At 39.7% G+C, this 22,247-nt stretch overlaps 1 protein-coding gene across 3 annotated transcripts in view; it reads left to right on the plus strand.

The window, feature by feature from the left end:
• Window positions 1–13,831: 13,831 nt before the first annotated feature.
• The window catches only part of STX11 (syntaxin 11), a 45,971-nt gene continuing 37,555 nt past the window's right edge, over window positions 13,832–22,247 (plus strand). Inside the window, exons 1-2 of one of the 3 annotated variants that reach the window (XM_087425180.1) lie at window positions 13,832–13,924; window positions 14,167–14,355. In XM_087425180.1, the coding sequence (XP_087281306.1) occupies window positions 14,307–14,355 (49 nt within the window). In that variant the 5' untranslated portion in view covers window positions 13,832–13,924; window positions 14,167–14,306. Of the gene's footprint in view, window positions 14,082–14,166; window positions 14,356–22,247 lie in introns of all 3 variants that reach the window. The other 2 variants (XM_087425179.1, XM_087425181.1) reach the window with 2 other exon arrangements.

Genomic DNA, 22,247 nt, shown 5'->3' on the forward strand with positions numbered 1-22,247 from the left:
TTGGCATATATAAATATATATAGTCATTTGAAGTCTCATTGATGTATTGTTAATTAAATTTTTTTCTCTCTGTGCTTCATTCCGGGTAGTTTTATTGGTCTGTCTTCAAATTCACTAATCTTTCCTTCTGCAATGTCTAATCTGCCATTAATTCCCCTAGTATATTTTTAATCTCAGATATTGTCTTTCCTCTGTAGAAGTTCATTTGGGTCTTTTTAATATTTTTTATGTCTCAACTTTTTGAACATATGCAATACAGTTATAATAACTGTTTTAATATCCTTGTCTGCTACTCTAACATTTTTGTCAGTTCTGATTGATTTTCTCCTCAATATGGATTGAATTTTCCTGCTCTTTAACATGCCTGGTAATTTTTGAGTGGATGCCATAGATTGTGTATTATACTTTGTTGCGTGCTAGATATTTTTGTATTCCCATAAGTTTCTTGAACTTTGTTCTGTTAAGTTGCTTGGAAACAGTTTGATCCTGTTGAGGCGAAACTGTTCTGACTGCTCTGCCCAGTGAATCATGAGGTTTTCCAGTCCAGTTAGTGGGAATGGGCACTATTTATGGCCCTGTATGAGCAACCGTTACTGTTCTCTCTAATTCTTTTAGGTGGTATTGCCCCCAGCCCCAGGTAGTTTCCTCATATGCATGCACTGATAGATCCCCGTCTGAATACTTGAGAGGGGCCCTGAGCATATCTTCTGGGATCTCTCTCTATTCATCTCTCTCTCTCTCCAGCACTCTGTTCTGTGAACCTCAGTCACATTGGTCTCCCTGGACATTCAGCTTCGTCTCCTCAACTCAGGGAATCTGCCTGGCTTCTCCCTCGCTCTGCCATGTGCTGGCAACTCTCAAAGAAGTGAGCTGGGGATGCAGGACTCACTGTGTTTGTTTCCATATCTTAGGAATCATAATCCTTCATGATCTGATGTCCAATATCTTGGAAACTAGTGTTTCATATATTTTGTCTTTGTTATTGTTATTCAGTTGGGAGGGTAAATCTGGTCCCTGTTACTCCAATATGTTTGGAAGCAGAAGTCAATGTACAGGCAGTAGAGCAGCAACCAGGCTGATTTGCTGAGCTGGAGGAAGGGAAATGACTGTTAACAGCCGAGACTTAAGGTGGGCTTCCTTGCATCTCTGGATTTCTGATAAACTTTTAGAGTTAGAGAGGTATACAAAAATTATCTAGCCTAAAATGATATGATGCCTGGGAATAATCCAGAGGGGGAGGGATACATATGAGGGAATGTTTCAACTATGAGTTGGTAACTATTTTTCTAGAGACTTTTGGATAGGCTTGATATTCGTCATAATAAAATGTTTAAAAAATTATCCATTCCAACTATTTGATTTTACAGATAGGAAATGCTATTGAGAGAGAGTGTGTGACTCTTAGGGCTAGAATAGTGATAATAATAACTTTTATAAATAATAATTTTCATTATTATTACACTCAGCAAAGTACTTTCTCAATTAAATGAAACTTGCACAAAACAAAGAAATGAAAGGAGCAATGAGTGTTAGAGAAAGGCGAAGTAGGTCTGACTTATTAATGCGTGATGAAAATTTATGGTTGTTGGAAATAAAGCTGAAAAGTGGGGGCCAGCCCAGTGGCGTGGCCAGCCTGGTCATGCGCCCCACTTCAGCGGCCCGGGGTTCACGGGTTCGGATCCCAGGCACAGACCTACATACTGCTCATCAAGCCATGATGTGGTGGCATCCCACATACAAAATAGAGGAAGATTGGCCCAGATGTTAGCTCAGGGACAATCTTCCTCAAGCAAAAAGAGGAAGCTTGGCAACAGGTGTTAGCTCAGGGCCAATCTTCCTCACCAAAAAAAAAAAAATTAGAAAAGCTGAAAAGTGATGATGATGATGGTGATGATAACTATAATGGCTTCCTACTTTACAGGCACTGTTCTAAGCAGTTTGCATGAATTATCATCTCATTGAATTCTCATATCTTCCATGTATAAGGCAGTCTACAATGCACATTTTTTCACGTTTTGACATTTCTGAAATCAGGATGCATCTTTCAACTGTGGACAGAGTACAGCTGCTGTCAGTCTGGATACAAGTTTAGTATTTTTAGTGAGGGTGTGCCTTTGCTTCAGCCAATCCCCTGGAGGCATAATCAGCCACAGTCCATGATAAATTAAATTATATGCTTGAAGCTTTTTGTCCCACACAGGTAATGCGACTCCAGACCTTGAATTTCCATTACTACCAACTTTATGCAAATTCTCAGGGGAAATTCTTTTTCTTCCTTCCACCTAGTGTCAAACTGAAACACAGGTAAGATCTGGATGGTGGGCCCGTGATGAGGAGCTGTCAAGGGATGAAAATAGATGTGCCTAGAAGCAGATTTTAAAAGCAGTTCAACGTATCTTTTTTCATTCCACCTGATCAATACCTTGATTCACTATGTTAGCAGCAGCAGTAAAATAGGCATTATCAAACAGAACCTATCTTGAAACATTTGTTTCCAATTCAAAATGGAACTTTTTACTGTGTTTGTCATAAATCTATGTATGCTTCTCTTCTAGATGACTACAGATGCAAAGTAGAGATTGCTTTGACATCTGATAAGAGGACGATAGTTACCACTGTTCTGTGGACATTCCATACGCACACAAAACCTATCCCTCGACCAGATCCTGTGCATAATAATGAAGAAATCCATTTCTTCAAATCCACACGCTGAAATCCAGATCAGAAGGAAGAGGTGACAGCCTTGAACAAGAACTTGTTATAAAAAACTTAACAAAATGTTCTTTGCTCCTGAGCACATTGGTATCCTGGACAGTGTCACCAAATCCTCCAAAAGACAGAAGATTTTGAGGTTTTCAGGAACCAAAGAGAAATATTATCTTTTGCCTGATTTGCCACTTGAGAAAATGTAATCTGCTGTATTCATTAATATTTCATACTGTAAATAATAATAAATAATAAAATAATAATGTATTCTCTTTTGCCTTATTTTTTTTCCTGCTTGGTGAGGAACACTAGCCCTAAGATAACATCCATTGCCAACCCTCCTCTTTTTGCTGAGGAAGATTGGCCCTCGGCTAACATCCGTGCCCATCTTCCTCTATTTTATATGTGGGACACTGCCACAGCATGGCTTGATAAGTGGTGCACGCCCCGGATCCAAACCTGTGAATGCCGGGCCACTGAAGCGGAGTGCACAAACTTAACCGCTATGCCGCCAGGCCAGCCCCACATTTGCCTTTTGAGAAAATGTAATCTGGTGTATTCACTAATATATTGTATAATAAAATAATGATGAATGTGAAAATAATAATAATAAATGTTATCCTTTGCCTCATTTGCCTTTTGAGAAAATGTAATCTGGTGTATTCACTACTAAATTATACAGTAAAATAATAATAAATAAAAATAAATGTCAAAATAATAATAATAATAAAAGTTATCCTTCACCTCATTTGCTATTTGAGAAAATGTAATCTGGTGTATTCACTAATGTGTTATACAGTAAAATAATAATAATAATAAAATGCCTTTTCATATAAATAAAGGTTGAGACACAAAAGTCTTTTACTGGCCTTTTCTGTATGGTGGATTTATTTCTTCTTTACCTTTGTCTCAGCTTTGAATGGAGGTTTTCTGTTAGAACCCCCTTAATGTAGGTTTTTTTCTTTCTTCATGGTTTATGAAATAGAGGTGCATCTTACAATCAAAGATGTCTTATATTAAATGGAACGTGATACTAATATTTCCATTTTACACATTAGGAAACTGAGACACAGAAATGTGAGTTGACTTGGTCAAAGTCAAACAACCAAAAAGTTGTGGAGTGGTGTTGCAGACTGGGTTCTCCAGAAGCATTTGCTCAGACAGAGTTTGGGGTACAAGATATTTATTAGGGATCAACACTCATCAAAGGAAGATACTGGAAGCAGAATTGGGCAGAATAAAGATGTTAGCCTGCAATGCAGGCCTGATAAAACTTCAACCAAGCTGGTGAGGAGCTGTGGAGCAAACATTGCTCATCAGAGTATCCTGCACGGAGCCGAAAAGGCCCAGCCTCATGCCCTGACATAGGACACGGGCTGACTGAGGAAGGCATAAGCTCGGGTGAAGCAGCTCTCTGCACCTGAGGCGGACCCTGAATGCACTGATAGCTGGAGGCTGCCTTCTGGTTACACTTCCTGCAGTTGGGCTGCAGGTCCATCCTGGAAGGGGATCTGGCAGTGCATCTCCTCATCATCAGGACACAAACTTGGGGAGTCTGGTTTCAGAGCTAGCACTCCTGGCCACTAGGATGTCCTGCCTTTGAGGCAGATGAATTGGGATCAGGCTATGATCAGCCTGGAATACCAGGCTAAGAACTCAGACCACTGGTCTGGTCTTCTTTCCTCTACACCACGCTTTTCTATATAGCACAACTGTATACTAGGCCAGTGCTTCTCAAACTATGGATATTCTCAGGTGTCTAACTGTTCTACAAAATCGTTTGAATTTTCACTTTGATGATAAGCTAAAAAAAATATGATTCAGGATTATCTGCACACTCAACTTCAGAAGGATGTAGTCTCGCCATTTGCATATGGTTGACAACTGTGCAGCAAAAACAAAATCAAAGTCTTACTCCAAGTAAATCTCAAATGGTGTCATGTCATTTAGATCTGCAGCTCTAAAGAAAAGTGGTATGATGGCCGGCCCCGTGGCATAGCGGTTAAGTGCGCGCACTCCGCTGCTGGTCGCCAGTGTTCGGATCCCAGGCGCGCACGGACACACGCTTCTCCGGCCATGCTGAGGCCGCGTCTCACGTACAGCAACTAGAAGGATGTGCAGCTATGACACACAACTATCTACTGGGGCTTTGGGGGGAAAAATAAATAAATAAAATTAAAAATATTGAAAAAAAAGAGAAGAAAAGTGGTAGGAAATCTGACTCATAAAACAGCTGTAAGTAATGCGGGCACATCTAACCCAAAGGAATCTGTGCCTCCGTAGTTACTACCACATTCGCATTTGAGAGGAGACGTATCACACACAATAGTTCAATTCATTACACTAAATATGATTATAAATATTCAATAAAGATATTTTCATTAAATTAAGCTTATATTTTGACATTTTTTTATAGGGAGAGTTTTAAATTGACATTAAAATCATGGATTGATGGGAGTTCTGGTCCAAGATGGCTCCTGAATGCACCTCCTCCCATGGACACACCGAATCTACAGCTATACATGGAACAATTCCCTCTGAAAGAAATCCAGAAATTAGCTGAGTGACTCCTACACATCAGACAAGCAAGAAAAAAATCCACATCCACACAGGTAGGAAAAGCTGAGACACACTCTCACCGTAAACCCTACCCACCACACAGTGACATACAATTGGGAAGGAACTCACAACTCCCAGCTTCTACCTGAGGAACAAATGGTTTGGACCCCACATCTAGTGCCCCATCTTTAAGACTTCCACCAGAGGGACAGGCACCCAAAACACCTAGCTCAGAAAGTGAACGGAGCTTATGTCCAAGAGACCCACAAGACTACAGCAAACAAAGAGTTCTTAACAGGCTAGCAAAGACTTGCCCTGGGGTTGTACCCCCGCGGGCGCTGCACAGAGGCCACAGTCAGAAACACCCATCTCCCAGGTTTCCCTGAAAGAGGCCTATTTACATATCCTAAAAGCTGCAGCCTGAGGGTAAGGATCCTAATTTAACACACTCCTAGGGGCTGACTGTGATCCTCCCCAGAGACCAGGGCCTGTGGGTGCCATCTCGACATTCTCTCTCTGTCCAGCTCCATCCACGTCACTGGTGTCTCTCTGGAAAGAGCTTGTGCACATGTCTGACACCCTGGCTTTTGTGGCTGCTGCCCAGGAGATGCACCTCTCAATCACTTGGTGCTGGTGGCCAGAAGAACTTGAGTTCTGGGTCTCACAGGACTGTAGCAAACACAGGAACACTTCTTAACCAGCTATCCCCCAGGGCTCAGCACAGACAGAGCAGACAGAAATGCCCATATCCAAGTCTTTACCTGAAAGAGGCCTATTTGAGTATCTTAAAAGCTTCTGTCTAAGCATCAGGCTTCCAGTTGACACCCAACCACGTGGGCTTACCTCCTGGTGAGTCAAATAAGACTCTACACTAGTGGAAGTTGTCTCACAAAGTAAAGTGTATTTGCAGCAAATAGGAGGCCATGAGGAATCATTTCCAAAATCATGGCATCCCTGAACAAAGGGAAGCAGGAACTTTTATTTCAGTTGGGTCATGGGCTTAGCTTTTGTAGGGAGGCTTGTTTAGCTTCTGGGAGGTTGCTGGTTGTGTCTCCTTTAACATAAAAAAACAACTTGGCAAAACAGTTAAATGCTTCCAAACCCACCCTTGAGTTCCTTGGGGCACTAGTTGGTGAAACAATCAGCTGCATCCAGGTACTGACTGAAATTCTCTCCTTTGGGACACTGATAGGTCTCAGTACACCCTCAGCTACTGGGAGCCACTAAGAAAAAGAAGGTGGTGATACCAAACCTCTTAATCTCAAGTTCGTGTGCCTGATGTGCAATAAGCCAATCGCTGAGACACTGGTGCTTGGAGATGGAGAGAGGTTTATTTGAATTGGCCAAATGAGAAGGCAGGAGGATAGGTTCTCTCAAATCCACCTTAACAAAAGAAGAAAGCAGGGTTTTTCTTTTTCATAGAGCTAAGGAGCTTCGCAGACGGAGTTTCAGAGAAACAAAGGGGAAGTCCATGTTTCTTTCACTCCAGAAAAGCCCTTGGGCAACCAGACTTCTGGGTGTCAGCAGCAGCTGGAGGCTGGTTGTCTGGTGGTCATAACTTCCTTAAATCCATTCTTTTTCTTTTGCAAAACAAGCCCATAAATCCTTGTGACCCTTGAGTCACCTTTCAGGTTAAACAAGAAAACAGCAAATTAACAAGATTAATTTCTTTTCATTTGTGTCTGTGTTGGGAACAAGGTCAAAGGGTAATCATATTCTTATTGAACATTTACAGTAACCCTCAGGTACCCAGCTTCAATAGCTTGGACCATCACGAAGGTTTGAGAGACAACCAAGAGCTAGGACTGGGCTAAATCCAAAGAGAACCACATTGAGACACATTATAATTAAATGGTCAAAAGTTAAAGACAAGGAGAGAATCTTAAAAGCAGCAAGAGAAAGAAAACTTGTTACATACAAAGGAACCCCCATAAGAGTATCAGCAGAAACTTTGCAGGCCAGAAGGGAGTGGCATGATATATTCAAAGTACTGAAAGAAAAAAACTTGCCAACCAAGAATACTTTACCTGGCTAAGCTTTTCTTCAGAATTGAAAGAGAGATAGTTTTTCAGACAAGCAAAAGCTGAAAGAGTTTGTCACCACTAGAATAGCCTTACAAGAAATATTAAAGGGATTTCTTCAAGCTGGAACAAAAGGACACTAATTAGTAATATGAAAACACATGAAAGTATAAATTTCACTGGTAAATGTGAGGTAAATATGATTAACTCAGAATACTCTAATGTTGTAATAGTGGTGGGTAAATCACTTATGAAGCCAGTATGAAGATTAAAAGACAAATGTAGTAACAATAACTATAACTACAATGATTTGTTAATGGACGCATGAGGTAAAAAATGTAAATTATGACAAAAAAAAAATGAAGCATGGGGGGGCGAATAAAAATATAGAGCTTTAATATGTATTTGAACTCAAGTCATTATCAGCTTAAAATAGACTATTATAAATATATTTTATATTTTTATATATATTAAATATATAAATATATATATAAATATATATATTTATATATATATTATAAGCCTCATGGTAACCACAAAACAAAAACCTATAATAAATACATAAAAGGTTAGAAAAAGGAATCTAAGCATACCACCACAGGAAATCATCAAATCACACAGGAGGAGACAAAGAGAAGAAGAAAGGAACACAGGAATTACAAAATGGCCAGAAAACAATTAACAAAATGGCAATAGTAAGTCCATACCTATGCATAATTACTTTAAATGTAAATGGACTAAATTCTCTGACCAAAAGACATAGAGTGGCTAAACAGATAAAAACAACAAGACCCAAATATGTGTGGCCTACTTCAGAGACTCACTTCAGCTTTAAGGACACCGTTTTGTGTCAGTCTCAGCCTGTCAGTAGTGATGCTATCAGCTAAGAATGCCTGGGGGCACTCACTTGGGCCCATACTACTTGTGGAGAGCCCTCACAAACATTTCCCCTACTGGAGCCAATGTTGTGACTGAACAAGTCCTTGTGGTTCTTCTTATGATTGCCAGATACACCTCAGCAACAATCATCAAGAACATTTGAAAAAACAAGTTTTATTTCTCATAGGTCCTGGAGGATAGACAGCATGTCTGGGGCCATACAGTGAGGTCACAAGTAGAGAGAGTGAAAGAGAGAGAGAGAGGATGTGGGGTTCTTCCTTTATTGGGGTGGAGGGTGGAGTGTCTGGGATTCACAGGTTCACTCTTTATTGGTGAATTTAAAATATAAGAGTGGGAATTAAAGTGAAGAAAGAGAAAAGCAGGGTCACTCAAACTTTCAGTTGTCTAGGACACCCAGGGCTTTCTAAAATGGGAACTTTCGGGTGGGACAGCCTGGCTCTTTATCTAGTTGTATAGCTGGCAATGCAGTTATTTGAGATGGAAGTCTTTGAAATGGATGCCTCAGTAATCAAAAGCTTAATGTCAGGTACTTACATTATAACCAAAAAAGCTAATTATCAAGCACTTACATTATAGACACACACAGACTGAAAGCGAAAGGATGGCAAAAGGTATGTCATGCAAATAGAAACCAAAAGAAAGCAGGGGAGCAATACTTATATCAGATAACATAGATTTTAAGCCAAAGACTTTAATAAGAGACAAAGAAGGTCATTACATGATGACAAAAGTGTCAGTCCAACAAGAAGATATTACAAATGTAATATGCACCCAACATAGGAGTACCTAAATATATAAAGTAACCATGAACAGACCTGAAGAGAGAAATAAACAGCAATACAATAACCATAGGGGATTTCAATACCCCAACTTTCAACAATGGAGAGATGATCCAGACGGAAAATCAATGAGGAAACATTGGACTTAAACTACACGTTAGATCAGATGGATTTAACAGACATTTACAGAACATTCCATCCAACAGCAGCAGAATACACATTCTTCTCAAGCACACATGGAACATCCTCCAGGATAGATCATATGTTAGGACACAAAACAAGTCTTAATAAGTTTCAGAAGATTGAAATCATATCAAGCATCTTTTCCAACTAGAATGATATGAAACTAGAAATCAATCACAAAAAGAAAACTGGAAAATTCACAAATATGTGGAGATTTAACAACATGCTACTGAACAACTAATGAGTCAAAAATAAGTCAAAAGAGAAATCAAAAAATATCTTGAAACAAATGAAAATGGAAGCACAACATACCAAAACATATGAGATGTAGCAAAAGCAGTTCTAAGAGGGAAATTCATAGCAATAGACCCCTACATTAAGCAAAAGAAAGAGTTCAAATAAACAACCTAACTTTACATCTCATAGAACTAGAAAATGAAGAACAAACTACCCAAAGTTAGTAGAAAGAAGGAAATAACAAAGATCAGAGTGGAAATAAATGAAGTAGAGACTAAAAAGACAGTACAGAAAAAAAATCGATGAAACTAAGAGCTAGTTTTTTAAAGAGATAAACAAAATGGACAACCCTTTAGCTAGACTCACCAAGAAAAAGAGAGGACTCAAATAAATGAAATCATAAATGAAAGAGAAGGGCCAGCCCCAGTGGCCTAGTGGTTAGGTTCAGTGTGTTCCGCTTCAACGGCCCGGGTTTGGTTCCTGGGTGCAGATCTACACCACTCGTCCGTATTGGCCATGCTGTGGCAGTGGCTCACATACAAAAAGAGGAAAATTGGCAGCAGATGTTAGCTCAGATAGCTCAGAGTGAATCTTCCTCAGCAAAAAAAAAAAAAGAAATAAAAAAGGAGATGTTACAACTGATACCACAAAAATACAAAAGATTATAAGAGACAATTATATACCAACAAATTAGACAACCTAGAAGAAATGGATAAATTGCTAGAAACATACAACCTACCAAGACTGAATCATGAAGAAATAGAACATCTGAATAGATCAATTACTTCTAAGGAGATTGATTCAGTAATAAAAAACCTTCCGACAGACAAGAGTCCAAGACCACATTGCTTCACTGGTGAATATTACCAAACATTTAAAGAATAATTAATACCATCCTTCCCAAACTCTTCCAAAAAATAGAAGAGAACACTTCCAAACTTGTTTTACAAGGCCAGCATTACCCTGATATGAAAACCAGACAAAGATTCTACAAGAAGAGAAAATTACAGGCCAATACCCCTGATGAACACAGATGCAAAAATCCTTAACAAAATATTAGCAAACCAAATTCAACAATACATTAAAAGGATCACACGCCATGATCAAGTGAGATTTATTCCAGGGATGCAAGGATGGTTCAACATCCCCAAATCGATCAATGTAATACACCACATTAACAAAACAAAGGATAAAAATCATGACCATCTCGATGCAGAAAAAGCATTTGACAAAATGCAACATTCATTCATAATAAAAACTCTCAACAATGTGAGTACAGAGGGAATGTACCTCAACATAATAAAGACCATATAGGACAAGCCCACAGTTAACATCATATTCAATGGTGAAAAGCTGAAAACGTTTCCTCTAAGATCAAGAACACGGCAAGGATGCCCATTCTCTTCACTTTTATTCGACATCGTACTGGAAGTCCTAGCCAGAGCAATTAGGCAAGAAAATAAATAAAAGTCGTACAAATTGAAAAGGTAGAAGCAAAACTGTCACTATTTGCAGATGATATGATATTATATGTAGAAAACCCTAAGGAATCCACTAAAACACTGTTGAAACTAATAAGTGAATTCCGTAAAATTGCAGGATACAAAATATGTATGCAAAAATCAGTTGCATTTCTATACACTAATAACAAACTATTAGAAAGAGAAATTAAGACAACAACCCCATTTACAATTGCATCAAAAAAAATATATCTAGGAATAAATTTAGCCAAGGAGGTGAAAGATCTGTTCACTAAAAACTATAAGACATTGGTGAAAGAAATTGAACAAAACACAACTAAATGGAAAGATATTTCATGTTCATAGATTGAAAAGAATTGATATTGTGAAAATGTCCATACTACCCAAAGCAATCTACAGATTCAATGCAATCCCTATCAAAATTCCAACGCCATTTTTCACAGAAATAGGCCACATAATTCTAAAATTTGTATGGAACCACAAAAGACCCCAAATAGCAGAAGCAATCTTGAGAAAGAACAAAGGTAAAAGCATCACATTTCCTGATTTTAAACTCTATTACAAAATTATAGTAATGAAAACATATGGCATTGGCATAAAAGCAGACACACAGATCAAGGGAACAGAATAGAGAGCCCTGAAATAAACTCACACATATATGATTAACTAATTTATGACAAAGGAGTTAAGACTATACAATGGGGAAAGAACAGTCTCTTCAATAAATGGTGTTGGGAAAACTGGACAGCCACATGCAAAAGAATGATATTGGACCCCTATCTTACACCATGCCCAAAAATCAGTACAAAATGGAGTAAAGACTTAAACGTAAGACCTGAAACCATAAAACTCCTAGAAGAAAACATAGGGGGTAAGCTCCTTGACATCAGTCTTGGCAATGATTTTTTGGATTTGACACCAAAAGCAAAGTCAACAAGGAACAGCCTCAGTGGCCTAGTGGTTAAGTTCAGCTCACTCTGCTTCAGTGGCCCAGGTTCGGTTCCTGGGTGCGGACCTACACCACTTTTCTGTAGTGGCCATGCTGTGACAGTGGCTCACATACAAAAAGAGGAAGATTGGCAGTGGATGTTAGCTCAGGCCGAATCTTCCTCAGCAAAAAAAAAAAAAAAAAAAAGCAAAGTCGACAAAAGCAAAAATAAACAAGAGGGACTACACCAAATAAAAAACTTTTGCACAGCAAAGGAAACCATCAACCAAATGAAAAGGCAACCTATGGAATGGGAAAAATATTTGCCAATCATATATCTGAGAAGGGGCTAATATCCAAAATATATAAAGGACTCATACAACTCAATAGCAGAAAAACCAATCTGATTAAAAAATGGGCAGAGGAACTGAATAGATATTTCTCAGAAGAAGACATGTAGATGATCAACAGGTACATGAAAAGTACCTGTGCTCAACATCACTAATCATTAGGAAAATGCAAGCCAAAACCACAATGATATATCGCTTCACACCTGTTAGAATGGCTATCATCAAAAAGACAAGGGCTAATAAGTGTTGGCCATGGATGTGGAGAAAAGAACCCTTGGGCACCGGTGGTGGGATTGTAAATTGGTGCAGCCACCATGGGAAACAATATGGAGGTTCCTCAAAAAATTAAAAATAGAACTACCGTATGATCCAGCAATCCCACTTCTGGGTATATATCCAAAGGAAATGAAAACAGGACTTCGAAGAGACATCCGCACTCTCATGTTTATTGCAGCATTATTCACAATAGCCAAGATATGGAAACACCCTAAATGTCCATCATCAAATGAATGAATAAAGAAGATATAGTATATATATGTACAATGGAATATTACTCAGCCATGAGAAAGAAGGAAATCCTGCCATTTATAGCAACATGGATAGAACTTGAGGGTATTATGTTAAGTGAAATAAGCCAGATAGAAAAAGACAAATACTGCATGGTATCACTTATATATGGAATCTGAAAAAAAAAACGGAGTCAAACTCATACAAAGAGAGTTGAAAAGGGATTGCCAGGGGCTGGGGGGTGGGGGGAATAGGGAAGGTAGGTAAAAGAGTACAAACATTCAGCTATAAGATGAATTGGATGAGGATCCAGTGTAGACGTGGTAACTATGGTTGATAACACTGTATTATACAACTGAAATTTGCTAAGAGAGTAAAACTTAAATGTTCTCTTCAAAAAAAAAAGATAAATATGGGAGGCGATGGATATGTTAATTAACTAGATGGTGGGAATTTTTTCACAATGCATACATATATCAAATCACCACAATGCACACTTTAAATATCTTACAATTATATTTGTCAATTATACCTCAATAAAGCTGAAAAAAATTCATGGATTGATGATTCAAGATGCATGTAGTTTAAAAGGAAAAATCATAGCAACGATGATGAAGATCATTCAAATGAGTGTCTATTGTCTTGAAAATAAAGGGAATTGTATAGATGACAAGTGAAATACAAAATACCCCAATGCACATTTTACTTTTAGAACAAACAATTTTGGTTTCACTTCATCAAAACGATATTAAATCAATGCTGTTTATTTTAATATTATTAATTTTATAGTTTTTATGTGTAGATTGGTTTGGAGCCATAAGGAATTTATACCATGTTTATGTAACTAATATTGTATTTATATTATATTCAGCTAACAGAGTAGAAATAACCTGTTAACACCAGGTGCCGTATCTTCTTTTTCCTTGAAGAAGGGTCCGCTCATTACTTAAGTTGGAAGGTGGTGTACTAGGACCATGAAAGAAATAAGGCATGAATAGATTATGTCCCTCACTCACATTTGCACTGTAATCAATCACGAATTCCGATTTGGATGAGGGCATTTGTTTTGTAAATGTTTCTTTGTGACTGGGGATGTAGAGCTGTGGCAAAAGTTCCTGTTTCATAATTCACCTTTGCCCATCACCAACTTGTAGAAAAGAGGCTTTAAAGAAATCAGGTGGAGTGACCTGCTTTCAACACTCAGAGCCAGTGATGCAACGCCGTGTCAACTCCTGTGAAAGATTCCTCCTCATACTTGGGGCACATAAGTAAGGTAAGGAGCCGTGGACTGACAGGAACGTCTGTCAGCTTCTCCAAGGTGTCCTCAACAAGATCATCATCCCAAAGGCAGGTATGCTCAAGGAAAGACTGTCTGTTGAATCCGTGAGGTCACTGCTCAGATGTCAATCTGTTTTCGCTGTATCACTTTAGTGAGTTCATTTTAAAAACATATTCATCATTTGAAACACGTTTGGTTTTTGTGGTGCCAGTATTGTACTATTATATTTCCTTTAGGATCACGGAAGGATGCTGGCTGTGGTCCACGAACTCACAGGAATTATGAGTCATCTTTGAGGAGGGAATCTGTCCATCTGAAGAGAGACCCAAAGGGAAATCAGACAAGTGAAGACGTGCAGCTGCAGCAAGGGGACAAGATGGATGAAGAGGAGGAAAAAGAGACGAAAACCATGTCTCAGCCCCAAAGTAAGGCTTTTTGGTATAGAAATACCTAGTTTATAAACCGGTAGCACAAATTCATCTACATGAACAAAATATTAATGTAAAAAAGTTTAGTCTATCTAGTGAAAATTACACTTGTTGAGAACTAATTTAGTTGTTCAAATTCAAAATCAATAATTAAAGGCTTATGACTAAACTATTGTCTGGAAAAGGTACTGCTTATTTGTGACATTCTGTTTATGCTTTTCTGTTTCACTATTAACAGTTCTGCAAGACAGCGTGATGGTGTAAAAAGGGGTTTACCAGAAGTGACTGTTGAGTAACGGTCTCATCTAAAAATACTTTTGCAACCTGTTATGCAAAATCACAGCTACAGAAAAATTATTAGGAACTATTAAGCGGATCAGTTATACTATCTCTAGACCCAATTTTTTAGCCTGTTCTTTTTCAGGGAGAATGTTCAATTTGTATGCTTAGAGCAGCTAGTACATGCTCAACTTCAGGCCTCTTACAGCAAGTATGCCAATATATTAGAGGAAAGTTTTCACTTAATTGCAATTTGGGTTAGAATAAAAATACAACAGTGTCATTTCAGGAATGGCAGGCAGGGATAAAATGTAACTAACACCAAAATAGTGCAATTTCCACCACTTGTTTCCTACCCTTCCTTGTGTACCATCCACAGAAAAGTAAGCTTACTAAACAACAAGAAATTTGGTTTTCTATGAGAGTTATCTATTGCATTCTTTTCTTTCTTTTTTTTTCTTAGTAATTTTTCTAGGCTTACTTAGATTTTGACATTGCTCTTTGAGTGCAGGTAACAGGATAAAAGAAATCATTTGCTTTGGAAAGGTCTTATTTTTTGCTTCTTCTGTGGTCTTCGATGTTGTTCCCGGATTCTTTATTGATGGTTAAGAGTGCAGACTTCCATGTCAGACACTGGGATTTGAACCTAGAGTCCTTTGCTTGCTGATGCAGGGACATTGGACGTTTACAGCTCATTTCCTCCTCTGCCAAATGGGGTTGAGTTGTGCACACTTCAAAAATTTGCGTTGAGAATTAAATTATATGAAAACATTAACACCATGCTTGGCACATTGTAACTGAACAATAAGTATTTGTTATCTTTAATACAGGTATTAGCATTATGGAGTTTGTACTTTTTTAATGATTTATGTTTGCTAATAATTGTACAATTAAATCTTGAGTTTCAAGGGTGGCTTAGTTTATCTGGGTTACATGTTATAACAAAAATACTCTAGACTGTGTGGCCTATAAACAACAGAAATTTATTTCTCTCAGTTCTGGAGGCTGGGAAATCTAAGATCAAGGTGCTGACAGAGTCAGTGTCTGATGAGAGCACGCTTCCTGGTTCATAGATGGCTATCTTCTTGCTGTGTCCTCACACAGAGGAAGGGGCAAGGGTGCTCTCTGGGGCCTCTTTTACAAGGGCACTAATCCCACTCATGAGCACTCCATCCTCATGACCTAATCACCTCCCAAGTCCCCACCTTCTAATATCATCACACTGGGGATTAGGTTTTAACATAAGAATTTTGGGGGGACGCAAACATTCAGTGTACAGGAACGAGTTAGAAACTGTGTTCTCTGGTAAGCTGTGTACGTTGAGTAACGATGGCTTGTTTGCAGTACTGAAGTACAGATTTCCTCATACACCTGGAAGTAATTTAAAGTTATTAGCTATTGAAATATTTAAAACCATAAAAGTTAACCTATTTACTTTAAAGTCTTATTTATATATTTCTGTAAATTACATTTTATGTAGAGAAGCTATATGCAAAAAGATTTACCTGTGAATTTGAGAATATTTTTCTAGTCTAAGTGTACTGAAGAAAAATTTATATAATATGATGTACAACATGGTTTCTTCATAAAGGTAACCAGTGGATTGAAATAAAGAGATGAGGGCCGGCCCCGTGGCTTAGCGGTTAAGTGCGTGCGCTCCGCTGCTGGTGGCCCGGGTTCAGATCCCCGGCGGGCACCGACGCACCGCTTCTCCGGCCATGCTGAGGCCGCGTCCCACATACAGCAACTAGAAGGATGTGCAACTATGACATACAACTATCTACTGGGGCTTTAGGGGGAAAAATAAATAAATAAAGTTTTAAAAAAAAGAGAAGAAATAAAGAGATGACAATAACATCAGGGAACTTTTTTTAGGAAGATTGGCCCTGTGCTAACATCTATTGCCAATCTTCTCTTTTTCTTTTTTCTCTCCAAAGCCCCAGTACGTAGTTGTGTATCATAGTTGTAGAGTTGTAGCTCTTCTATGTGGGACGCCTCCTCAGCACGGCTTGATGAGCGGTAAGTATGTCTGTGCCCAGGATCGGAACCCGCGAACGCTGGGCTACTGAAGTGGGCCGTGCGAACTTAACGGCTATGCCACCGGGCTGACCCCCAGGGAATATTTTTGTAAGGACTGTAGGTATAAAATTTTCAGAACAAGGATTTGGACGCTGTGCTCTAGCTACTAATTAAGGATGCTTGATCAGTTAGAGTCCCAATGTGAAACAGACGGCACGTTCAAATGAGGATAATTCAAGGAAGGTTTATAAATAAGGGTACTATTATAAAGTACCTTTATATATATAAAGTACCCCACCACTGTAGGTGGGGGGACCCTAGGCTGTCATACCTCAGGCCTGAGAATCATGAGTAGGGACGGGTATGCAGAACCAGCGGGGAGAGGGAATCATGTAGAACAGATCACCTTAGAGGAACAGAGACCTTCTGTTGAGGGACAGGGACAGCCCTTCTGTTTGGAATAAATTCCCCGCCCTCATCCCCTGCCTCTGCTCTCCTGCTAGAGGCTAGAGTTCCCAATTGGCCAAGCCCAAGGGAAGCCAAAGAGCACAGGAACCTGTTAGAATAATCCATTCAGATCAACATCCCAGGGTAGAGAGCAGGATGGAGGGCGATAGAAAGTGGATCCGAAGGGGCAAACAGAAGATACCTGCACACATGCTGACAGTATAAATATCTAGAATTTATTTTTTCTTGTTATTATATTCAGTGGTGGCAAGCATTTATAAAACAGAGTTGAAGCTTTATAAACATGTACTAGACAAGATCCTTATAGGAATTAAGTTTTAAGCTACTTTTTTGAACAATGGGAGAAAAGAGCATAGCTTAAAATTCATGTTCTGTAAAAAAAGAAAAATCTTTTAAAACTATATCAATGCTAGATACGTATTCCTAAATCTTATTATGCCTGGGTGCCACCCTCTAAAAATGCTATCTCAGTGACCTGAGCTCCCCCAAATTCAGCTCAGTGCTTACTTTGGTCATTCATTCACTCATCATTCAACAAATATTTATTCAGGGTCTCCAGTGTCCTAGGTATTGTGCTGGCTTTGGGCAAAAAGAAGGAAGTGGAATAAACATAATCTCCACTGTGAATCTGAGAATATGTTCTGAAACTCATGCCTTAGTAGATAAGTGTTTCGAATGATGTAGAGAGAGATTTAAATGGTTTAGTGAGTCTGTGTTCATAAAGGTGATCATCAAGAGCAACAGACCCACATGAGCACTGAAAGTCCAAATATAATATTTAAACACAAAAATTCGAGAACACGCCGAGCAGCCATTTATGTGCCAAAGAGCCACAGAACTCTTAGGCAGGACAGTTCCTTCCTCCTGAAAGAAGGATCTTTATCTTAAATTTTAAGCTGTCCAGTTCTGGAAAAGCATTTCCTAATATGATGTGTGAGACAAAGCAGAGGTGGCTACCAGGATGTAGAAAGCACTGTCCAGTATAGTAACCAAAGAACTGTCTGCAATGATGGAAATGTTCTATTCTGCACTGTCCAATATATTGCACACTAATAACCACTAGTTATGGTCCCTATTACGTACTTGACATGTTACTCATGAGACTGAGGAACTGAATTAAAATTTTGCTCAATTTTAATTAATTTCAATTTAAATAACCACATGTGGCTACAGTAATGGCCAGTGAAGATCTAGGAACAAGATGTGCTAAGTGGGGCTTGCTGAGCACAATTTGATTCACTTAACCTCATTTCCCACAACAGCTATTTATTTACTCACACAACATCATGGGTCCAGCAGGGTTGGTATTTCCTCTCTTTCCTCAATAGAGAGGAAATCAAAGATAGGTTATATGAAAGTAACAAGTGTTGGTGAGGAGGTGGAGAAATTGGAATCGTTGTGCATTGCTAGTATGAATGTAAAATGGTGCAGCCACTGCGGAAAATGATATGATGATATCACAAAAAAAATCACACATAGAATTACCATATGATCCAGCGATTCCACTCCTGGGTGTATACCCCCCAAAAATGAAAGAAAGAGGACTGAAAGAGGAATATTATTCAGCCTTAAAAAAGAAGGAAAGGCTGACACATCCTACAACATGGATAAATCTTGAAGCCATTATGCTAAGTGAAATAAGCCAGTCACAAAAGGACAAATGTGATATGATTCCACTTATATGAGGTATCTAGAGGAGTCAAATTCATAGAGACAGAAAGTAGAATGGTGGTTGCCAGGGGCTTGGGATAGGAGGAATGGGGATTTAGTGTTTAATGGGTATATTTTCAGTTGGGGAAAATGAGAAAGTTCCGGAAATGGATGGTGATGGTTGCACAACAATGTGAACGTACTCAACATCACTTCAACTTTATACTTGAAAATGGTTACAATGGCAAATTTTATGTCATATATATTTTATCACAATAAAAAAAGACAGGTTAAACACATATCCTCAAGATGTTCACAAACTAGCATGGAAGACAGAGATGGTGGTTGGTAATTACTACCTGTTGTGGGGATATAAAATAACTGTTCAGAGGAGGGCTATAAGGAAGTTGCACCTGAGAGGGGTGGTTGGGCTAGAAGACCTTCCAACCCTGGGATTCAATGGGTTTATGAGCCCTGCAAATTAGGGATAGCAGTAGTATAGAAGATGATGCATACAGGGGACAAGCGTCTACACAGCAGTCGTGTCCCTCTCCAAGTCCTTCCCCTGTTTTATCCGGGCTTTATCCTAAGGTCCTTATCAGTCCTCATTGCTCAACCATCCAGACTGGAGATGAGAGCCAATGTCTCCAGAAAAATATATAAAACAAAGCAGGCTTATCTGGTAGCCTCACCGGGGGTGGGCAGATTAAGAAAATTCAGGTCGGTCTAGACCTTGTCATTATCAATATCTGCAGCCCTTCAGAGTCCAAGTCTCAAAGATCCCACTCTCTGATAACAGACTTGTATTTTCCCAGCTGAATCTCCCTAATCTCACAACTGCAGCAATTTCTTGGTGTCGTGGAGCCTCCGATCCATTAACCTAACACCTTCAACTTTGCCTCAACACCGTCACTCATGTCCTCTCTGCTCTCCTTACTCGGTTTATATGCCGCGGTCCTTCATTATAATCATTCCCTTGCATAGCCCCTCAACCCTCTTGTGCCTCTCTCCTCCGTCATGTTCACCAGGCAACTCCAAACTCTGGTTCTATCTGGACCTCTGCCTAGTTTTATTTGCACCCAAGTAGGCAAGTGAGGCTGGTAAGAACACACAACTCTAACCAATTGGCCTCCTTTGATATTCACGATCCCTGACTTCAAATGAACCCTTCGTGCCGCCCAACAATCTGGCTATATTTCAAAGTCCATTTACTCTCTCCTTCGTCTCCATGAAGATGCTACATCTTCATCCTTTCTCCTCTCTCCTCAAACTTCCTCTCTACTCCTCACTCTCAGCTGATGACCTTGCTTCTCCATCGTTAAAACATGTTCCTGCCTCCACATTCACCAGCATCTGTGCCCATACATTCTGTCTCCCCTCCTGTTACCAGGGAAGAAGCCCATCTTCTCCTGTTTAATCCCAACTTTCCACTTGTGCATTGGATCCCATTCCCGATCATCTACCCAGGCACATCACTCCAGCAATGATCTCTTTTCTCTCTTGCACCGTCACTTCTTCCTTCCCTTTTGGCTCATGCCCATGAGCATACAAATATGTATATCTTCTCATCACTCTGTCTCCATTTACTCTCTTTTTCTTGTCTTGGCCCACTCCAAACATGTTTTGGTTACCACCAAATCTCTCCTTATCAGCTTCACCATTGACCTCCATATGGCCAAGCTCTCTGCTGTTTTCAGTCCTATTTTACCCACATTAGCAGCATTTGATAGAATTGATCATTCTTGAAACATCTTTTCATTTGGCTTCTGGAACACACTTCTTTGTTGGTTTACTTCTTACCTCACTGATTATTCCTTCTCATTCTCCTTTCTTGATTCTTCATCTTCCTGATCTCTGAACTTTGGAGTGCCCGGGGACTCAGACTTCAGACATCTAATGTGTATCTGCAACCCCTCTTTATGCTGAGGGCTTCCAAATTGATATGAGCATCCCAGATTCATCTGTCCAACTGCCTTTCTGACAACTTGACAACTCCAAACCTAAAGTGTCTGAAAGGCAATTCTTTCTTCTTCTTTTTATTTTATTTTTTTTGGTGAGGAAGACTGGCCCTGAGCTGACATCTGTGCCCATCTTCCTCTATTTTGTATGTGGTTCGCTGCCACAGCATGGCTTGATGAGCAGTGTGTAGGTTCTCATCCAGGATCTGAACTCGTGAACCCCAGGCCACCAAAGCGGAGCACGCGAACATAACCACTACACCACCGGACTGGCCCCCTAAAAGGGAACTCTTAATCCCCAGCAATCCTCCCTTTCTCTCCCTCACTCCCCACAACTTGCTTCTCAGGCAGTCTTCTCCACCTCAGCGTAAGGAACCTCTTTTCCTCCAGCTGCTCCAAGTAAAAACCTTGACTCTTCTTGCTCTCTCATGACTTAAGTCCAGTTAATCAAGCAGTCCTGTCAGCCCCTCCTTGTGAACGTATCCAGAACCCACCCCCTTCTCACCAGCTCCACTGCAATGGCATTGTATCAGTCAATGTTCACCAGAGAAACAGAACCAATAGGATGCAGAGAAAGAGTGGGAGGTTGATTTAGTATAAGGAATTGGCTTATATGATTACGGAGGTTGAGAAGTTCCAAGATCTGCAGTGGGCAAGCTAGAGACCCAGGAAAGCTCATTATATAATTCCAATCTTAGTCCAAAGGCCCCATAAGCAGGAGAGCAAATGGTATAAGTTCCAGTTTGAAGGTGAGTCTGAAGGCAGGAGAAAACTGATGTCCCAGCTTGAAGAGAAGTCAGGCCCCAAGAGAACAAATTCTCCCCTACCCTGCCTTTTGTTCTATTCAGGCTTTCAAGAGATTGAATGAGGTCCAGCCACGTTGGTGAGGGCAACCTGCTTACCTATTGTACAGATTCAAATGTTAATCTCATCCCGAAACACCCTCATAGACACACCCAACATAATGTTTACCCAAATAGCTGGGCACCCCGTGGCCCAGTTAGGTTGACACATAAAATTACCCATCACAGCTTCCTTAACTGGTTGGCCTGTTCCCATCCTTGTCCCGTAATCTGGCCTCAACACAACAGTGGACTGAAAAAAAAGCCACATCGTGTCATTCCTCTGCTAAAAATTCTTCAATGCCGTGTCCCTCCTAAATCAAAGTAAAATTTAAAAACTGTCATGACCACCAAGGCCTTACATGCTCCGTTCCCCACCCCTAGCCCCACCACCTGTCACGCTTCCCACTCGTTCTGTCCCACCCACGCTGATATGACTCCAAGAAGCCAAGCATGCTCCTGCCTCAGGGCCTTTACATTTGCAGATCCTTCAGCTGGAAATTGTCTTAACCTGGATATCCACATTGTTTCCTCTGTCAACTGTTTTCTTATCTTGGAGGCCTTTGCAATACACTTTTTTTTTTTTTTTTTTTTAGTTTATTATAGCACCCCTCATCTTTCTTATTTTGCTTTATTTTTTTATTTTATTTTATTTTTTGGTGAGGAAGATTAG

Source organism: Ceratotherium simum, chromosome 38 (genome assembly GCF_057802395.1).
Source record: "Ceratotherium simum simum isolate JZ-2026a chromosome 38, ASM5780239v1, whole genome shotgun sequence".
NCBI lineage: Eukaryota > Metazoa > Chordata > Mammalia > Perissodactyla > Rhinocerotidae > Ceratotherium > Ceratotherium simum.